At 35.8% G+C, this 17,634-nt stretch overlaps 1 protein-coding gene across 1 annotated transcript in view; it reads right to left on the bottom strand.

Annotated features, from left to right (window-relative positions):
* PRKG1 (protein kinase cGMP-dependent 1) overlaps positions 1-17,634 on the bottom strand; it is a 3,380,995-nt gene that overhangs the window by 857,257 nt on the left and 2,506,104 nt on the right. The window contains exon 6 of the mRNA XM_044056419.1: positions 4,087-4,164. Within this exon, the coding sequence (XP_043912354.1) occupies positions 4,087-4,164 (78 nt within the window). The remainder of the gene's footprint in view (positions 1-4,086; positions 4,165-17,634) is intronic.

Raw genomic sequence — 17,634 nt, 5'->3', positions numbered from 1 at the left:
TCTTCTGTTTTCTGCATATGTTCCCAAACCACCATAATCTGTTTATCTATGACCATCTCTGCAATTGAAGCTACTTTGGCTTCTGCACTGATGTCCTCAGTTCTTTTTATATCCCAGAGTGTGCATCCTTCCACCTGTCTCAGGCACTTTATTCCCATCAACTTTAGCTTCCTCAACTGCTCTGCTTTTACTGCCAGGTTTCTGTACCACACAGCAGTACTGGTCACACCACTGTTTTGTACAACCTACTTTTTAGCTTCTTTGGAATTCTTCTATCATACACTACTCCTGATGTGGTGCTTTTTGCAGAAGCCTCACTGATTCCAGTTTTGACCTCATTTTTCAGACTTCCCTTCTCCTCAACCACTCATTCCAAATACTTGAAGCTGTTAACCTGTTCCATGTTTTTCACATCTATCTCATTTCACAGCTTCTTCTGATTTTCTTCATTTGCTGCCATTGCAACTGTTTTATTAGTACTCTCATGTGCCTTTAGTTTTACAGTTCATTCTCCTATTCTTTGCTGAAGTTCTTGATCTGAGTCTGACTGTAAAGCTACATTGTTTGCACAGTGCATGTTGTTGATCTGTTCCTTCTGACCTGTTTGCTAATGTAGTCCATTACTAGAACAAGTAGCAGTGGGCTCACAGGTGAACACTGATGCATGCCAACCTGTACTTGGAACCTTACTGAGAGACTGAAAACTGTTCATACTTGCGGCATTGTGAAATTTACATAGCCTACACTAATTCTATCAATGTTTCTGGGACTTTTAACCACCTCCGGATTGCACAATTCAGCTTTCTTGTGGCCTTGTCATATGCTTTCTCCAAGTCTAGGAATGCCTATTTGGACTCTTTCCTCATCTCTAGCTTATTCTCAACTATTTGGCTCAGTGCAAACATCGGGTCAGTTATGCTGCATAAAGTCCCATCCACAAAGTTTGAACATTTCCTTGAAATGTGCTTTTTTTCCATCCCCTTCAATTTAAGCTTTTCTAAAGTTCCAATTGATAATGCAGCAATCTCTACTGTATATGTTAGGCTGGCAGGAGTTTAAATCCATGAAGTTCTACCTTGTAGCAGTATACTTAACTATCCATAACATACACTAATAATGTACATGATGCAAGATAACATGACATGAATGTGATGGGTCCCATGGCTATGTACAGTACTGTGTAACTTGTCAATACAGTGACAAAATTATTGTAATCTCATGATGGCTGGTATTTTGTTTTCAAATGTTCATTTTTAAGTGTTATAACATTTTCCTGAAATGTGTTTTTTCAGGTGCATTCAGTATAAGGTCTTGAATGGCTTCATCTGCTGATGCCCTAGCCCAGAGAATATGATTGCCCAAGGCAGGGGATAGAATCCATGTAGGTGCATTTTATTGTCTTGATATCATTTGTTACATTCCCTTGAAATGTGTTTTTCAGTCACCATTTGTGTGATTGTTTGCACAGTATGTCCTGATGATTCCATGGTCTACAGAATATGATTGCCAAAGTCAAGTGTTTGAATCCATACAGGTGTGTTTCACATTCCCTGCTATCATATGTTCCATTTCCCTTAAAGTAAACATTCCTGTTATTAATGTTTAAACTATAGAGGGAAGTTTAGCTCCTAACCTACTTTAATTCTGGATGTTTCTTTCACTGTTGAGCTATACAGCCGGGAGATGTGGTATATTCACTCAACCTGTATTTTATCCTCTGCTTACTTTCCCTATTTATCTCAGTCTGTTTTAAACTCAATTTCCAACCTATGATATGGTCAAAAAACACATACACATTCCACACACATGCTGAGAATATGCATTTAATTCAAAATAGTTTTCTGTAATCATATGTTGAATGACTCTTGGCAGAGAGCCATGTAGGTGGCCATACATGACAACAGAAAAATGGCATTCTACATCTCCGGGCAAAAATGAGAGGAAAATCCTAGGCATGCACCAATAAGTCACATAAATAAGCTAAGCTTGACTGTGTATACCTATCAGAAAAAATCAATCTACTGCCATTATTCAAACTCATTAATGGGTAACTGTACTCATGCAGTTATTCCTACTGTATTCATCCACTGGTTGGGAATTTCAATTTCTTAGGGATCGTATTTTTTTTTTTTATTACTAGGGGTACACAGTGGTGCAGTGGGTAGCATTGTTAGCTCACAGCAAAAGGTTTTCCAGGTTGATTCTCAGCTTGTTTGCCTTCCTTGTTGAGTCTGTATGTCTTCCCTGTGTTTGTGTGGGTTTTCTCCAGCTGTTTAAAAGACCTGCAGTAGGTGGATTGGACACGCTAACTAAGGTAATGGAGTGTCTGTTTTTGTGCGTATATGCATTTGTGGTGTGGAAGAACAGTCATGACAGGAAAGCCACTTAGTGGTCTGAACACTGGCTCTAGATGATTGTCACTGTTGAAGTGACACCTCAACCCCATGTGCAAAAGACCCATGTGCAAAAGTAGGAAAAAGGGGTTGCGGATGGATGGGTATATGGTGTTTTATATATTTTCATTTTCTAGTCTACACGTGTTCTATATTTCCATGATATGTGTGTTTTATGAACCAGTTTTCTCTAACTGCAGCAATGGTTTCACTTGACAGTTGATAGCATTCAGTGGGAAAGTTATGAATTCAATTCCTTTCAGACCTATTTTTTCCATCCATCTGTGCATGTGCTACATTTCCATAAAGGTATGTGTATTTTACAACTATTTATCTACTCTAACATCTTCAGTGGCTCACCTTACAAATAAACTATAGATATATTATAGCTATACTGTCATGTTGACTGAAATGAGGCATTGTGTCTCATCAGTGTAATATATTTTCTGAGAACAGGTCCACTGTTAACATTCTGATGCTGTCAGCACTGGTGCAGGTTAGTACATAATGTTACTTTAAATTACTCCAACTCTTCTGTGTAAGTTTCACTTATTTTTCAAAATGTGTGTATAGTTATAGCATGGTCAGAGTTCTGCTTCCCTGACAATTGCTTTTTTCTGCAACCTCATTTCCACTTTATGATGTTCATCTCTGTGGATTCTGTTGCTATAGTGTAACCTCTGCTCCACTCTCAGTCATCTGGGTTACTTTCCATTCCATATTACTCAATACATGTAAATATCTTCATGCTGATTGCATTAACATTATACAACTGTGCTCTCTTACACAAAATGACTACTGGAGGTGCTCATGCACCAACAATGCTTAAATCTGCTGCTTGTACTTGTCCATGGGGTGAACTAACATGATGTGGTCATCTGGCTGTGCTATGGCCATGACCAGCAGCTGCTCATCATTACTCACTGGCCTGGCCACAGCCCATCATGTACAAAACAAAATAGTGTTGGCTTGACCACAATTGTAGATAATGCATTTATGAATTCTCAAGAGTATTATTTTACTGTTAAATGTACAGTACAATGACGGGGTCTATGTTAGAACAACGAAAAATCAAAATATTGAAAGATCACATGAGTGAATAATCAGGAACTCAAAATCACTGTTGTGGAGAGCTGTGCTCCCCACACCCCCCCGCCAAATATATATTCCTACTCTGAGATTGCACTATAGTGAGGAAAAGGAAAATATTCCAATCTTCACTGTACTGCGATCCCAGAAAATCAACATTGACTTCCTGATTATTCACCCATGTGAGCGATCGACATTTTGAGTTTTCGGCATTCTAAAGTAGAAGTTGTCATGCATTCAACAATCTATTTATGTATGTGTAGAGAAGGATGTTGTAATAATTTGTTCTTGTGGAGTAAACTGTATATGCAAATGTTAGCAGTCAATAGAAAATACATAGTATGCTTTTTAAACAATAGTGGTATAACCTGCAGGCACAGATGTAGCGTATATTTTATATCCAAGTGAAAAATGTGAATGAATGAATAAATAATGTTAATAAATCATCTTATTGTTTTAGGTCTACTTAGCTATATTTTCATAGCAGTGTATCAGATCATGTAAATGTTACGAATAATGTTTACCTTGCAATCCCGTGGAGGTAATTTCTTCAACAGAAATTTCCTTGAGGAGATTATTACTGGAAAAAAAACAGAAATCTTACCTTGCCTTTGCTGATGATAAAGAAAGTGTCACCACGAGCTCCCTGTCGGATAATATACTCCCCACTTTCATAATGAGTCTGTAAAGGAAAAAAAATACTTAGGGAAATCCAAGTATAAATTTCAGACTCTGTGCTCACATACTGCTTCCGTAAACTGCGCACACTCTCCAACATTTCTCAGTCAGTTGTACACACATGTATATATTCATACACATACAAGTCACATACATATTTAATTTTAAAAGTAGCATCCAGGTGCTACCACAGACTGTATTTATCAAGGCTCAGCTGTGATGGGTGTTGTCCTGGAATTTGCAACAAGCACTCAGAATTCCATATGAATCATTTTGCAATTATTAAACTGCTAAGACTTTAAATAATTCTGTGCAGCACTAATTCATTTCCCAATGTTGGATGGTATTACGGAATCAGTCTATCTATCTATCTATCTAGCCTTATGGTACCATTTAGAATCTGGATACTGGTGTCCTTCATGGAAACCATTTTTCTCTTTCATTTCTCACAGTTTCTGCTACACATGCATTTAATAAAATATGTTTTGATAATGAAATAATGTTGATCAATTCACAAAATCTGTTGAGACGTAGTTATAAAGCCAGTTGTCAAAAATGCTTATTATGGTGTTAATGCTTTTTCTAAGGCATTTTATTAAAACAGAAGTCAGTAAAATATGACTGCAGATATACACCGGCAAAAATGGTGCACAATTTTACAAAAAAAGGCATGCAAAAGTGTGAAGAATCCACAAAGGCAGCGAACTGTTAATCCCACATTTATAGATCAGACTGTAATGAAGTATATCTCAGAAAAAAGTTTATATTTTTGCTAGCATGTCCTTGCAAACACAGCATGTAATTTTTTGTTAAAAAAATTATACCTCTAAAACTATCATTTTTAAATGGGAATTTTAAGCTGATTCTTCCTGTTTACCATTTTTTGTTATGTTAAAGCTGGAAGAAAACATGCAGAATCCAAGACTGAAAAAAAGCACTATGGTAAACAAAATAGCAGTTTTAAAACTGGTTTCCAGCTTGGCCGTTAGATACATTAAGATGGTTATAATTCTAAAAGTATTAACCAATGATACACAAAGAATGTTCCTGTTCTAGTGGACTGACAATAAGAAAATTTAGGAAATGCTCTATAATGCTAAACAATTTTTAGAAAAAGAAAATCAGTATAACAATATTACCCAAATAATGCCAGATTTTATACATATGACTAATTTAAAATCACATACAGAAATATCTTTTTCAGCTCGTATTATATGAATGACTTCATTTTGCTGTCAACATTGGTGTGCTTCATGACTTATGAATAAGTAATAATGTAATGGTATTTTCTTAAAGCATTTATAGTCATAAAGCTAAGTATAGGTGGTTTTAATAATGCTTCTTAGTTTCACTATACTGTACATTAACTCATTAACTCAGCCTATAATAAACTTTATGAAATATATGTTAAAATCTTCTATTTCAAACAATTATTTTCTGTTGAGATGAACAATAACAATATTATCTGAATGTTTGTATTTAGGCAATGAAATTAAAGAGAAGTACCCGGTCTTTTGATACGTTTGAAAACCTAAACAGGTAGTCACCTTTGGCTAAATGGGGATTTCATGCAATTATCTATCAGAATCTTACTTCCTCTTTGGGAAACATGTCAGAAATATCTCTCTGTCTCTCTCTTGGCTATTTACTGGCCTAGACCCTGGTAGCCAATATCCACACTGAATCTACCAGCCACTCTTTAACCGCCTAGACTTGCTCCATTTTTTTGCTGGGGCTGGTCTTGGATCCTTAGGGTGTCCTAGGGGCTCGACTCATCTGCGTTTTTGTCTGTGGGGATTTGTTTTTCTGAATGGCCTATCAACCCCCCTCCCCCCCATGCTCATTGTTTATGTTCGAGGACAACTCCCCTCTTTGGAACACAGTTCATTTTAGGCAGTGTATCAACAAGTGCCCTGTCTTCCTGGAATTTGACTAGGTTTAAAATGGATCACAAGGGCTTTTTTATGCAGCATGTGAAAATATACAAAAGATTTGTGAGTGACCTATTTTTTATAACTGATACTGTGGAAGAAGATGTGCTGGAATTTATAACAGATGTTAATTTAAGTAGTGACTTTCTAGCTTTCACCTTAGGTAACATAAGCACTAAAGTACATTTTTTGGATATATCTATTTGTTGGAATAATACAAATAGAACCTTTAGTAGTAATATTTTTAGGAAAGAATGTTTTTCTAGTAATTATTTGCACAAGACTAGTGCACATCCACCATTTATGAAAAAGAACATACCAAGAGGGCAAATGATGAGAATGTCTCGACTTACAACTAACTAGTCAGGTAGATTTTTTTGAAGGTCTCGAAGACATTATTAGGTTACTTACAGACAGAGGCTATGACAGGAGTGAACTGCAAAGAACAGCAGAAGAGATTTCATCTAAAACAGAAAATGTCTTTCCTCCTATATTACATGCAGGGCTGACTACCAAGAATGTTTCAGGTAAGAATGACAGTATAAATTACACAAACAGTTTCTGTTTACACATGACAGTTGATGACAATAACATCAGGAAAATATTACAGAATAACTGGAACGTTCTTAAAGGGAAGTTTGACCTAAATCAGAAAATAGGTGAACAACCAAGCTTTTTTGTTAACAAAGCTAGGTCCATTAAGCAGTTTCTAGAGACAAACTATACATGTGTTAGTTTTATTCATACTGATAAAAATCTAGGAATGTTTAAATGTGGGTTTTGCACTAGATGCCGTCACATTTGGGAAGGTACTTCTATTATGCTGTCCCATATGGATAGAAGTATTAAAGCAGGAGGACACTGATTGTAATAGCACAGGCATAGTGTATGTTGCTTTATGCTCCTGTTGTTACTCCTTTTATATACGAATGACAAAAAGAAAGTTAAGTGCTAGAATAAAGGAATACTTATATGCTATAAAGAGACACAAATAATAATGAACTATTTAAGCATTCCACTGTATGTAATTCTTTAAAAAAGATTTATTTTTCTGTCCTAGAGTTAGTTCCAAAAGATTAGAGGGAGGTAATTACAAGAAAAAAAATCTAAAAGAAACTTTCTGGCAGGTTGAGATGCATGCAGACAATTATACTGGTATTAATGAAAGCATCTGTATAAGCTGTTTTTAAGAACAGCATATTTGTTAATATTGGCAGGTTTACATACACAATTGTCATTAATTAAATGTGTTCTATAAACTAAAATCAAACTGTTAGTTGATTGGTCAAGTATTTAAATGCTAAATATCTGTGAATAAATACAAATTATTTTACTCGTGGTTTTTCTGCTGCCTTCCAGTGAACTTTTTTTTTATGTTACACTTCAGCAACCTTGCTGAATAAACTAAAAAAAATTCAAGTAAACACTGGAATCAGTTATGAAAAGCCCTATTCGTTTTGTGTCAAACTATGTGTTAATTATGAAATCCAAGTAGGTGGATAATACAGCATTAAAATAATGTTACTGGTTTATAGCTATTTGAAATTGCATATTTACAGGAAGATTTTCAAAATATATTTCATTCACTTGCTGACTGATCATCATCATATATAGGTAGTTCTTCTGATATTCATATACCATTCAAGGTATGTTACATATTACTGAATATAACATTAAGACACCAGAGCTTATAGGGTAATGATACATACTGATTCCCCACTAAAACAGCAGCAGAAAGTACAGCTGTATGAGTAAATCACTACTAAAATAGATACATGACTGGGATGACTGCTGCTGTAGCATTCCTGAAATAAGGGGATAAATTGCAGACGGATGCCCACTAGATCAGCCTGACTTCCTAAGGTCCACAGATATATGGGCACAGGCAGACATCTTCCTAACAGAAAATGCATGCATGCATCTGGATAAGAGTCAGTCAGCCTGTGCAAATAAAGGCTATGCCCTATGGTGGGTTGAACCTTCTACCTATGATAGGTAACATGTAAAGAGTCATACCTGCATTAATAATGATAGGTTGTTCAGAGAATTGCAAACACAGGTAAGGGAAAGGGCACCTTCTTGGACACAGATTGCATCTGTATTTTCTGACCTTCCTGTTCACTAAATGGTCAGACAAACTACTCTGTAAAAATAGGAGGAGATAAAATTGAAGTATGTTGCTGCAACACTGATCCAGATAAAAACAAAGAGCAGTTGTGCTAGGAATTTATCATAACAGTTGAGATATGAGTAAGATGATTGTTGTAGCTGAATTCCTGCTATACGGTAATTTTCCAACATAGCTCAAAGACAAAACCAGCTGCTACTTAAGGAGGAGCCAGGGATCTGCACAGCAAATTCGAAAATCCGTAAAAAATGTCCAAACCAAGTAAGTAAACTTGTACTCAACGTGCTGCAGTATTTTATACAAAATCCTGTTTTGTTTCTCAATTGAAGATGCAGTTAATAGTTTTTCATAAAGGCTGAACAGTGGAACATAAGGCTGCTTCATAAATGCTTTATGTAATGGCATATCCTGAAGAATGTAGCTGAGGAAGGCTCCTCTACAGTATATATTATCATGTCCTTGAACTGGTCTTCCGTGTGTTTCCCAACAACAAACACTACAGTTTGCTATAAATAAACAATACAGCTTACTAACCATTGTAATTGGGCCTATCCAGGACATTTTTTCCTGCCTATGGATGAAGGCCACAAATAACTGTTATGGGTTGTCTTGGCCAGTAAGTATCTCATTTGTATTCCATCTAGATCTAGATGTATTCCATCTAAGTTGTTAATAGTCTGATTCATATCAAGAAATACAGCAAAAAAGTGTACTTTCCATCACATATTGTAAAACTTAAACAAAGTGCATTCATAAACTCTGATCTATCTAATTGTATTTATGTTATTCTAATATGATGGAAGTGAAATTCTTCTTCAATGTATCTAGCAGATTTATAGATCTGCATGTTTCTGTCTCTCACTTATTTTTTAATTATGTACAGGTATGTCAAAAATGCAAATGGACTATCTAGGAAGAAAACATACTTCAGCAGTCTGCTCTATTTTACAACAAGTCATAGAAAAATGCACACTTGAGAAAAAAAAATCATAATGCTTTATTTGTCGAATAAACAGACCTTTGATAACAAACTTTTGTAAATGCTAATAGAGGACTCAGAGATCATTATGGAACCAAATAATGATAATAAAGCTAGACTGAAAGTGAAATGATAAATGAAAATTAAACAGACTGGCTTCTCTTAAATAAAGATATAATACAGAGATGCATTCTAACTCAACCGCAAGTACAATTTATTTTGATGGAGAGATTGAGGTATTAAGATATGTAAAGGAGGAATCAGTAATGATAAACAAAATGAATATCTCACCAATAAGATATGCTCATCATGTTGGAATATGTAAACACTCTTTCTGTATCAGAATACCACTTCCTGGCATTGCTCATCTTTCACAGCTGATATTACTTGCAATTGAATGTCCTTGAAGGTCTCAGTGTCGCATTATCCCAAAACCTACCTCTGATACAATTGTGTATACAATAAACTCTTCAGTAGAAGCAGAAGTCACTCAAACATATGCAGTACATAGGATCTTCTTTAATTCATTAAATATTCTGTCTCTCTGAAGGATATCGATGCTCCTTATCAGGAACTTTTCTCAGTGTTAAATCAGTCAAAGAACAAGCAATAGTTATAACATTAGGCACAGATATTCCTTAGTACCCATCTAATCCAAGAAATGCCTCATAGTACAGGGTGATGGTCATTTTTATAGCCCCTTCCTTGTAGTCTCGACACTTCTCATAACACACGATGTCTTTAATATATGGCTTCTGCACCTTTCTAGCACCTCAAACAACCTATGCCGTTTGGCCAGGAATAGGATTCACATTTGTTGCCATTAGTAAAAATATCTTATCTCCTAAGTATAATTGCCTAAGTTACGGATTCTTATTTCAGACTTATTGTTGTATTTTCTGAGCTTTATCCATGTATTCCCTTAATATGGGCATCAACAGCTTGTGAGCATTACTACCTTTAATCTAACTTCCAAACTGACATAGTATTCTAACACAATTTTGAATGTTACTCTTTCTTCTTCCAAAATTCTATTAGAATGGCCAAGCAGCCCTCACAAATGCCTACCATACAAAAGTTAAAATGTGGTAAGCCCAGCAATAGTTTGTGACAATTCTATGACTGCAAACAGAAAAGGATGTATATTATGAAATTGATGCGGCAGAAACTCGAACACCATTTCATCCACACATATGTGTCGAACTTCCAGGTAAGCGAATGGCCAGATCACCAATTTTTTCCTTGGGAAAAAAAATCAGTTGGCCGTCGCTGTGAATTTGCCTTTTTTCCTACTGTAGTGTGATCTCGGAGTTAGTATATTTAGTTATGGGGCATGTGGGGGGCACAGCCACCCGCATTGGGGGGGTGGGGCAAAATCCTCCCCACTTTATAATGTTTGTAGTGGTGTGTCATATCTAGTTGGCCTACCGATTTTTTTCCGTAGGGAAAAAAAAATCAGTGTTCTGGCCATTCGCTTACCTGGGAGTTCAACACATGTGTCTATGAAGCGGTGTCTGGATTTCTGCCGCATTTATTTGGTAATATAGACCCACAGAAAGTACATTAACAACATGTCACAGTTTTAAACCATTTATATCAATAACTTTCCAGGCATGGTTTTCAGTATTTTACTAAACTCTTGACTAATATATTAAATTGTTTTGTTTTACCTTAACCATGTTTCCAGAATCTAGTAAGGATTGAGTCTTTTTTCCTTTTCTTCTAAAATGCAATATCATTTCCTACCTTATTTGTAACAAAATGACCAAAAGCAGATTCAATTATTCTCGCTGCTCTCTTGCAACACTCCTTAGGAATGGTATTTAAAGAATGCATTTTAGTTTTTGCATTTTTATGAGTACCTTTATTTTTTTGTATTAGTAGCATAGAATTTAGCACCTCTTCTGTCATAAGTTGTAACAAATGATAGCACTACTTGATGTGTTTTGGTTAACAGAAGCTAGTACATTTCATACTATTATAAGTTAAGCCTTAAAACAGGCAACTAGGTTTTAAACATTTTTCGTTAATTATTAAGCATCATAGTAATGTTAATAGCTTATTAGAGTTCTTAGGATTGCTTTGCAATACCTGCTACTTAGTATACTAGGTAAGGGTCTTTTAAAACTGCCCACTACTAAGATTTTCAGAACTTTTAATTTACTGTCGTTATCAAGTTCAAGCAAAAGACTTGAAATGTGCTTTAAATCATGCATCTGTGTACTTACTGTTTTATCCACATTAAACATTCCAATTATCACATCACATTGCTTATACATCAGGAGTTATAACAGACCTGTTGCTTTCTAACTTCTCATAGCCCTTTAATGACTTCTTCCCATGTTCATGTATGGCTCGAGTACTCCCTTGTCAGCTGGTTGGTCAGCATGACAAGCTGTTGCTATAGTTCCATTAGCTTTGGGTCAGTACCTGCCTGTGACTCCACAAGTCTCTACAGTACTTCTTTCATGGTTGAGGCCGTCAAGAAACCATGATAGGAATAGTCCAGTACTGTCTGGATATTAGTCACCTAATCAGGTTTTCACTTGGCAGCAAAGACACCATGAAGATTTGATAATTAGCTGTTCTCTGGCCAACTTTCTATGCACTCATCACCAGTATAACATCTAGGAACCCTCAAGAGGGAGGACTCATATTATACACAGATCTATTTAGTAATCCATAGCCGAATAAATAAATAAAACAACTTTTCAATTGGCCTCAAGATCAAACAGAGGAAAAATAATATCTTTAGTGACTTCTTGGAAACAAGTTTCAGGCCACGTACTGTTTCTGGTACACATGCTACTCTTAGACAGACGTCCAAGGCCATAGGCCTCTCCAAGCCACAGCTTCCAGCTCTTTAAACAGGAACGTCCACAAGGTAAGCTCCACAATTTAGGCCTGACTGAGCTGGCAAATGCTGCTCTTCCAGGATACTGACAGCTGAAAATCCTGCCACAATACACACAATACTGCCCACCCCCCCCCCCAAAAAAAAATCACCCAAACCATCTTAAACTCATTGACAGAAAATAGCAACCAATTTCCTTTTGTGATCATAATGTTTTGGAGGAGGAATGAGATTTAAGGGAAGGTGGAGATTTAACAAGCTATCTAGTATGCAATTCACAATGACTGTATAGAAGATTAAATAGGATGTCTAATGTTTACAACTGAAACTATGCCAATATTGTTTATTTTCATTCATATAAATGTGTGATTGTCTATGCTATAAATGATAATTCAATAAAGTTGTTTAAAAATACTGTAAACTTCCAGCATTTTGATATTTAAGGATTTTGAATTCAGTATTCAGTGGTATGAGTTCCACTACATCACTATTTAAGAAACTGTCATGAATCTTAATCTATATCGATCTTTGTGTGTGTGTGTGTGTGTGTGTGTGTGTGTGTGTGTGTGTGTGTGTGTGTGTGTGTACAAACACAGACACACACGTATATATATATATATATATATATATATATATATATATATATATATATGTATAAACATACACAAGAGTCTGTGTGTGTGTGCCCACTTCAATATGCTGAGAAATTAGTTTTAACTCAGAATAATAATTCCCAACCTTACACTGCCAGATGTTTTCTCCCCTTCCCTAAATTTGAACCATTTCAGAGTTGTTTAGCTGATTACACACTGAGAATATGGTGTGTGACAAGAAGTCATCCTGCAGCACCCAAGTACCCAAGACAGTAAATGGGGAAAATGGATCCAAGTAACTGGCAAAGCATGGCTAGGCTTCCTGATCATGTCAACATCTACAAAGTTAACTTTGTGAAGTACACTTATAAATACAAGCACACGCATGCACGCATATGTATATGAGCACACACACACCCCTATATATATATATATATATATATATATATATATATATATATACACACACACACACACACACACACACACACACACACACACACACACACACAGTGATATTCAAGCAAATAAAGCTCAAGGGCCAGTACACCATAATTAAAGAGTTTGATAGGAGCAGTACCAATGTATAATTCATTAATGAATTCATTCACTTACTTATTAACACCCAATTAGTCTCAAGATAACAATTTACGAGTCCATACATCACTGTCATTATGTTTGGTAAGTTATCAGTAGGCTTGCAGATGTTAATCTTTTGATGGTTATTTTATGTCATTTGTGTGATTCTACAACCTCACTATGAGTATAAATTGTCATTTGTTACTCACAGGGACTTCATTCAGACTATGTGTGCATTGTTTACAAAAAAGAGAAAAGACCTTAAGAGGTGTTTAACCGTGATGTGCGGAGAAATGCCTGTGTCTTGCTTTTATACATCTTCATTCAAGCAAAGATTTTTTTTTTAACTTTCACTTCAACCAGTTCTTGCTTAATAGCTGCCAGAGAACACAATGAATTATCTGACAAAACCAACTAATCTGATTTTTAGCTGATGTACATCTAAAGTCATATCACACTGAAATGCATTAAATGCTACAAAAAATCCTCTAAATGATAAAATACAAATACCCTTTGGGTTGTTTCTGTTGAAACTGTTTGTTGTGCTTCTGACTGATTTTTGCAGATTTCCCGTGGCAATCATTTTACCTGTTCGTGGAACATTTCAATGTACTGCTTTGCATACAGATTATTATAAACTGCAACAAAGGGTAAACATGTAGATAGCTAGTTGTACTTTATATTAGCCACTGTCAATGTTTTGGGAGCTTTATGGTTCCATTTTTACATTTAATCATCTTTCATATTTGTTATTTAATCCGTAGGCACTTTAAACATTTTTTATCTGCATACCCATACCTCTGGATTTATTTTACATGATCGAGCGACCACTTCAGTGAACCATTTATCATCACTGCAAAAGCATCAAAGACTTGAAACATCCAAAGTTAACTTCATTTAATCTAAACACATCAAATTGCATTAGATGGCCAACTTGTAATACACATATGTGTTCATCAGGAGAATGGTACATTTACTTTCTTTGTTCTCTGAGTTATTATGATGTCTGAGATGTTGACCAACTAACGTAATTCGATGAGTTCAGATTCGATGAAGTGGATGTTTCAAGTCTTCGATGATTTTGTCTCAGTGATGTGCGGTTCTCTGAAGTTGTCATTCAATCAGTTAAAATAGATCCCATACCTCACAACCTCTTAGCACAAGAAATCTGGATGAAGCCTGAAATAGTTTTTTTTTTGGGGGGGGGCTAAAAATCAGGGACAGATTTTAAATATTTTTATAAACTTGGATGCTAGAATAACAGGATTTAACTTAATTTGCATTTTCTGAAGGATGATATGTCGAAAACTTAAGTGTGTGTCATTATTTTATAACTGCAAGCCTCAGTGATTTGCCTGAAAATCATACATTTCATGACAGACCAAAAATATGAGGCAAAAATCTGGGCATTCTGCAAAAATCTGGTCAGGTATGAGGCATGTGCTTATGACAAGTTAACTGTTATTGCATAAAAATTATAGAATGCTATGAAATACCGGCCCTAGGCAGGAGGCATAACATTGCATGTGTATACATTTAGTTCCAGTACATATAATAAAACATGCAGCCAAGTCCAGTGGATATATATTAGTCAAATAATAATTAGTACTGTCAGTGGCTCAGTTAGCACAGTTATATCTGGTGCTGAAAGATCAAAAGGTTATAGATTCTAGTCCATTTGTTTTAATCTATGATATTAGTCTGCACATCACTAAGGGAGATTACCCGAACACATTGGAAAGCATTCTAGTATTTTTCCAGCACCTTATCTTTTTCCATTTGATCTATGCAGATTTCAAGTGATTAGCAGGGGTATTAATGTTAAACAACCAGTTTTCATACAGAGTTTTTCAAAATTAAAAAAAAAAGGTTGTTTGAGGTATTTACAAAATGTGTCTGATCCAGGAAAATAAATGTTCATGAACTCCAGTAATATGTGTTTTGCCACACCATACCCAACATTATCTGTCTCTGCTACAGATAATATTGAATTCCGGGCAGTTATGAAGGGTTCCTATCAGCATTTCGAATGTTGAAAATGCCAAATTTAATTTCATTGAACTGAAATGTTCGAAATCTCAGAAGTGCGAACTGATGGACCATCGATTTCATTCCCAGGGAAAGAAATCGGTGGGCCGTCATCGGAGTTTGCTATTTCCTCCACTGTGGTGTAGTCTCAGAGTCGGTATATTTAAGTAGGGGGGGTGTGGGGGCACAGCCCACCCAATGTTAGGGGGTGTGGGGGAGAAGCCCCCCACTTCTTTTTTTTGCACGGAACACCGATTTCTTTCCCTGGGAAAAAAATCGATGTTCCGTCAGTTTGCTCTTTTGAGATTTCGAACATTTCAGTTTGATTAAATTGCATTCGGTGTTTTCAGCATTCAATATGCTGATACAGACCCGTTATGAAAACATTTTAGGTCAGGGACATTCCAATAGCATGTGGGAATAATCAGGTTTTAGAGGATGACATCTTTCTTGGTTTATTCATCATTTTTATAAAGCCTACTATGTTTATTACTGTATATAACATTTTTTAAGTAGTGAAAAGGGTATTGAAGAAATGCCTCTATACCCTGTACTTAGCCTTAATATTGTACAACTGTATTGTACCATTGGGAATCCAATCCACATCCCCTTCTTGTTTTTAAAATATAGACAAAGGCCAAGAGAGTCTTGACCATACTGTTTGTGCAAAAATGACATCTTAAAATGTTCTAGCTTTTTTCTTAGCTATATACTATGCAGATTCAACTTCATATCAACCACACTAAAGTGAACCTTCTGAGATATTATCGACAGACTTAATTATATCCCTGAATTTCAAATACTGCCACCAAGGCAGATTAGACCCTTGTTTACTTAATTATTGAGTTAAACAATCCCTGAAATTGTGAAGCTTTCATCTGGTAAGTCATTCCAGAACAAACTGTTTCTTTTAATCCACATTTCCAAGTGTACATGGGTTTCTGCTATTAAAAGCATAACTGGAGTCCATATGCTATCTGGTATATCAGTTTTATTTTCCTAGACATGATCAGTATGATTTACTTTAATACCAGATTCTGTATCCTCTGGATCTAACATTTTACTATGTAACCTTTTACTTTGATGATCCCGAATGTAGGAGTCCAGGCCAACAACAGTGGCTTTGATTTTACTCAAGTTTTTTTAAAGATTTCCATGTACCTGCAGATATCACACAGTTAATCAGCCAGGGTATTTCAAAACTATTTTGGCTGATATTATCTATGACTTGTTATTGGTTTCTGATGGACTTGATTCCAACTGAAAAGTAAACAACACATTTTGGAACTTCTGCAACATACTTGTTTAAGACTCTTTATGGGAGATCTTGCACATTTCCCCACAATCTTACTTTCTCATTACCAAATTAGGTTTGAGAATATTTTATGTCACACTAGAAGGACTTGATGGTTCTTAATAGAATGCGGGGATGTTATGGCTCTTATGGAAACTCAGTCTTTAAAAGAAAAGTTGTATCGCTCTAATCTGTGGAAGAGTTTGGAGTAACAGTACCATCACTGCTTAACATTTGTAACTGTTACTTCCATGGGTTGCCTTTGATTTTGATAATTATCATGTTCAATTAGGTTGTGACACATTGCCTCCACAAAATAAAGTATCTGTCCAGACTAGCAAACAGTATACTGGGTCTATAAATCAAAAGACAAAAAAGGTAGATTTTCTGGTGTCTTTGGCAAATTTCCTGATATACATAAAGTCCATGTGGGAATGGGCTGCCTGTACAGCTCATGATATTCAGCTATATATATATATATATATGGTAGATTCTGAAGTTTCTACCATCAATGTGGTGAAGCAGCTTCAGAGCTTCATGCTCGCCCATGAACAGGTAGGGACATTTCAATCATGGTGGAAAGAAAGAAAGAAATAAAAGAGTGAGTAAATAGATGTCTATGGATAAAATAAGTATTAGCAAACTTAGAGCAATATATAGAGATAATAAGCAGTGAAAGGTAAGCAGACTTCTAGGTTCTTCTCATTGATCTGGTTGATCATGAAGGTTTTAGCTGGTCCTCTGCTGACTGGTGATTGAAGTTGTGTACACTGGGTGACTGATGTTGTCAGTCACTGAGAAGTGGCAGGGCATTTGCTTTTGTTTTGGTGGTCTTTGTTGTGGCAGGTTAAGGACTCATTATTTGGTCAAAGACTTTAAATGTGAAGGAAGAAAAAGCAAAAAGTGTACAATGCAAGGAGATAGTTTAGCTGCTGTGGTGCTTGTCCACTTGCCACTTCTGGTGTTTTGTTCATTGGATGGGGCCAGTCCTTCATCCATTGGGCAGTTTTCCTGCAAATTACTCATCCGACTCCTAAACAGTTATCTTCATTTTTGAGATGCACACCAATGATCAGATTTTTGTAGGG

This window comes from Protopterus annectens, chromosome 14.part0 (assembly GCF_019279795.1).
Source record: "Protopterus annectens isolate FY-2018-M chromosome 14.part0, PAN1.0, whole genome shotgun sequence".
NCBI classification, from domain to species: domain Eukaryota; kingdom Metazoa; phylum Chordata; order Ceratodontiformes; family Protopteridae; genus Protopterus; species Protopterus annectens.
Note: the sequence above shows the minus strand (reverse complement) of the source record. Positions and strands in the feature narration are given on the sequence as shown.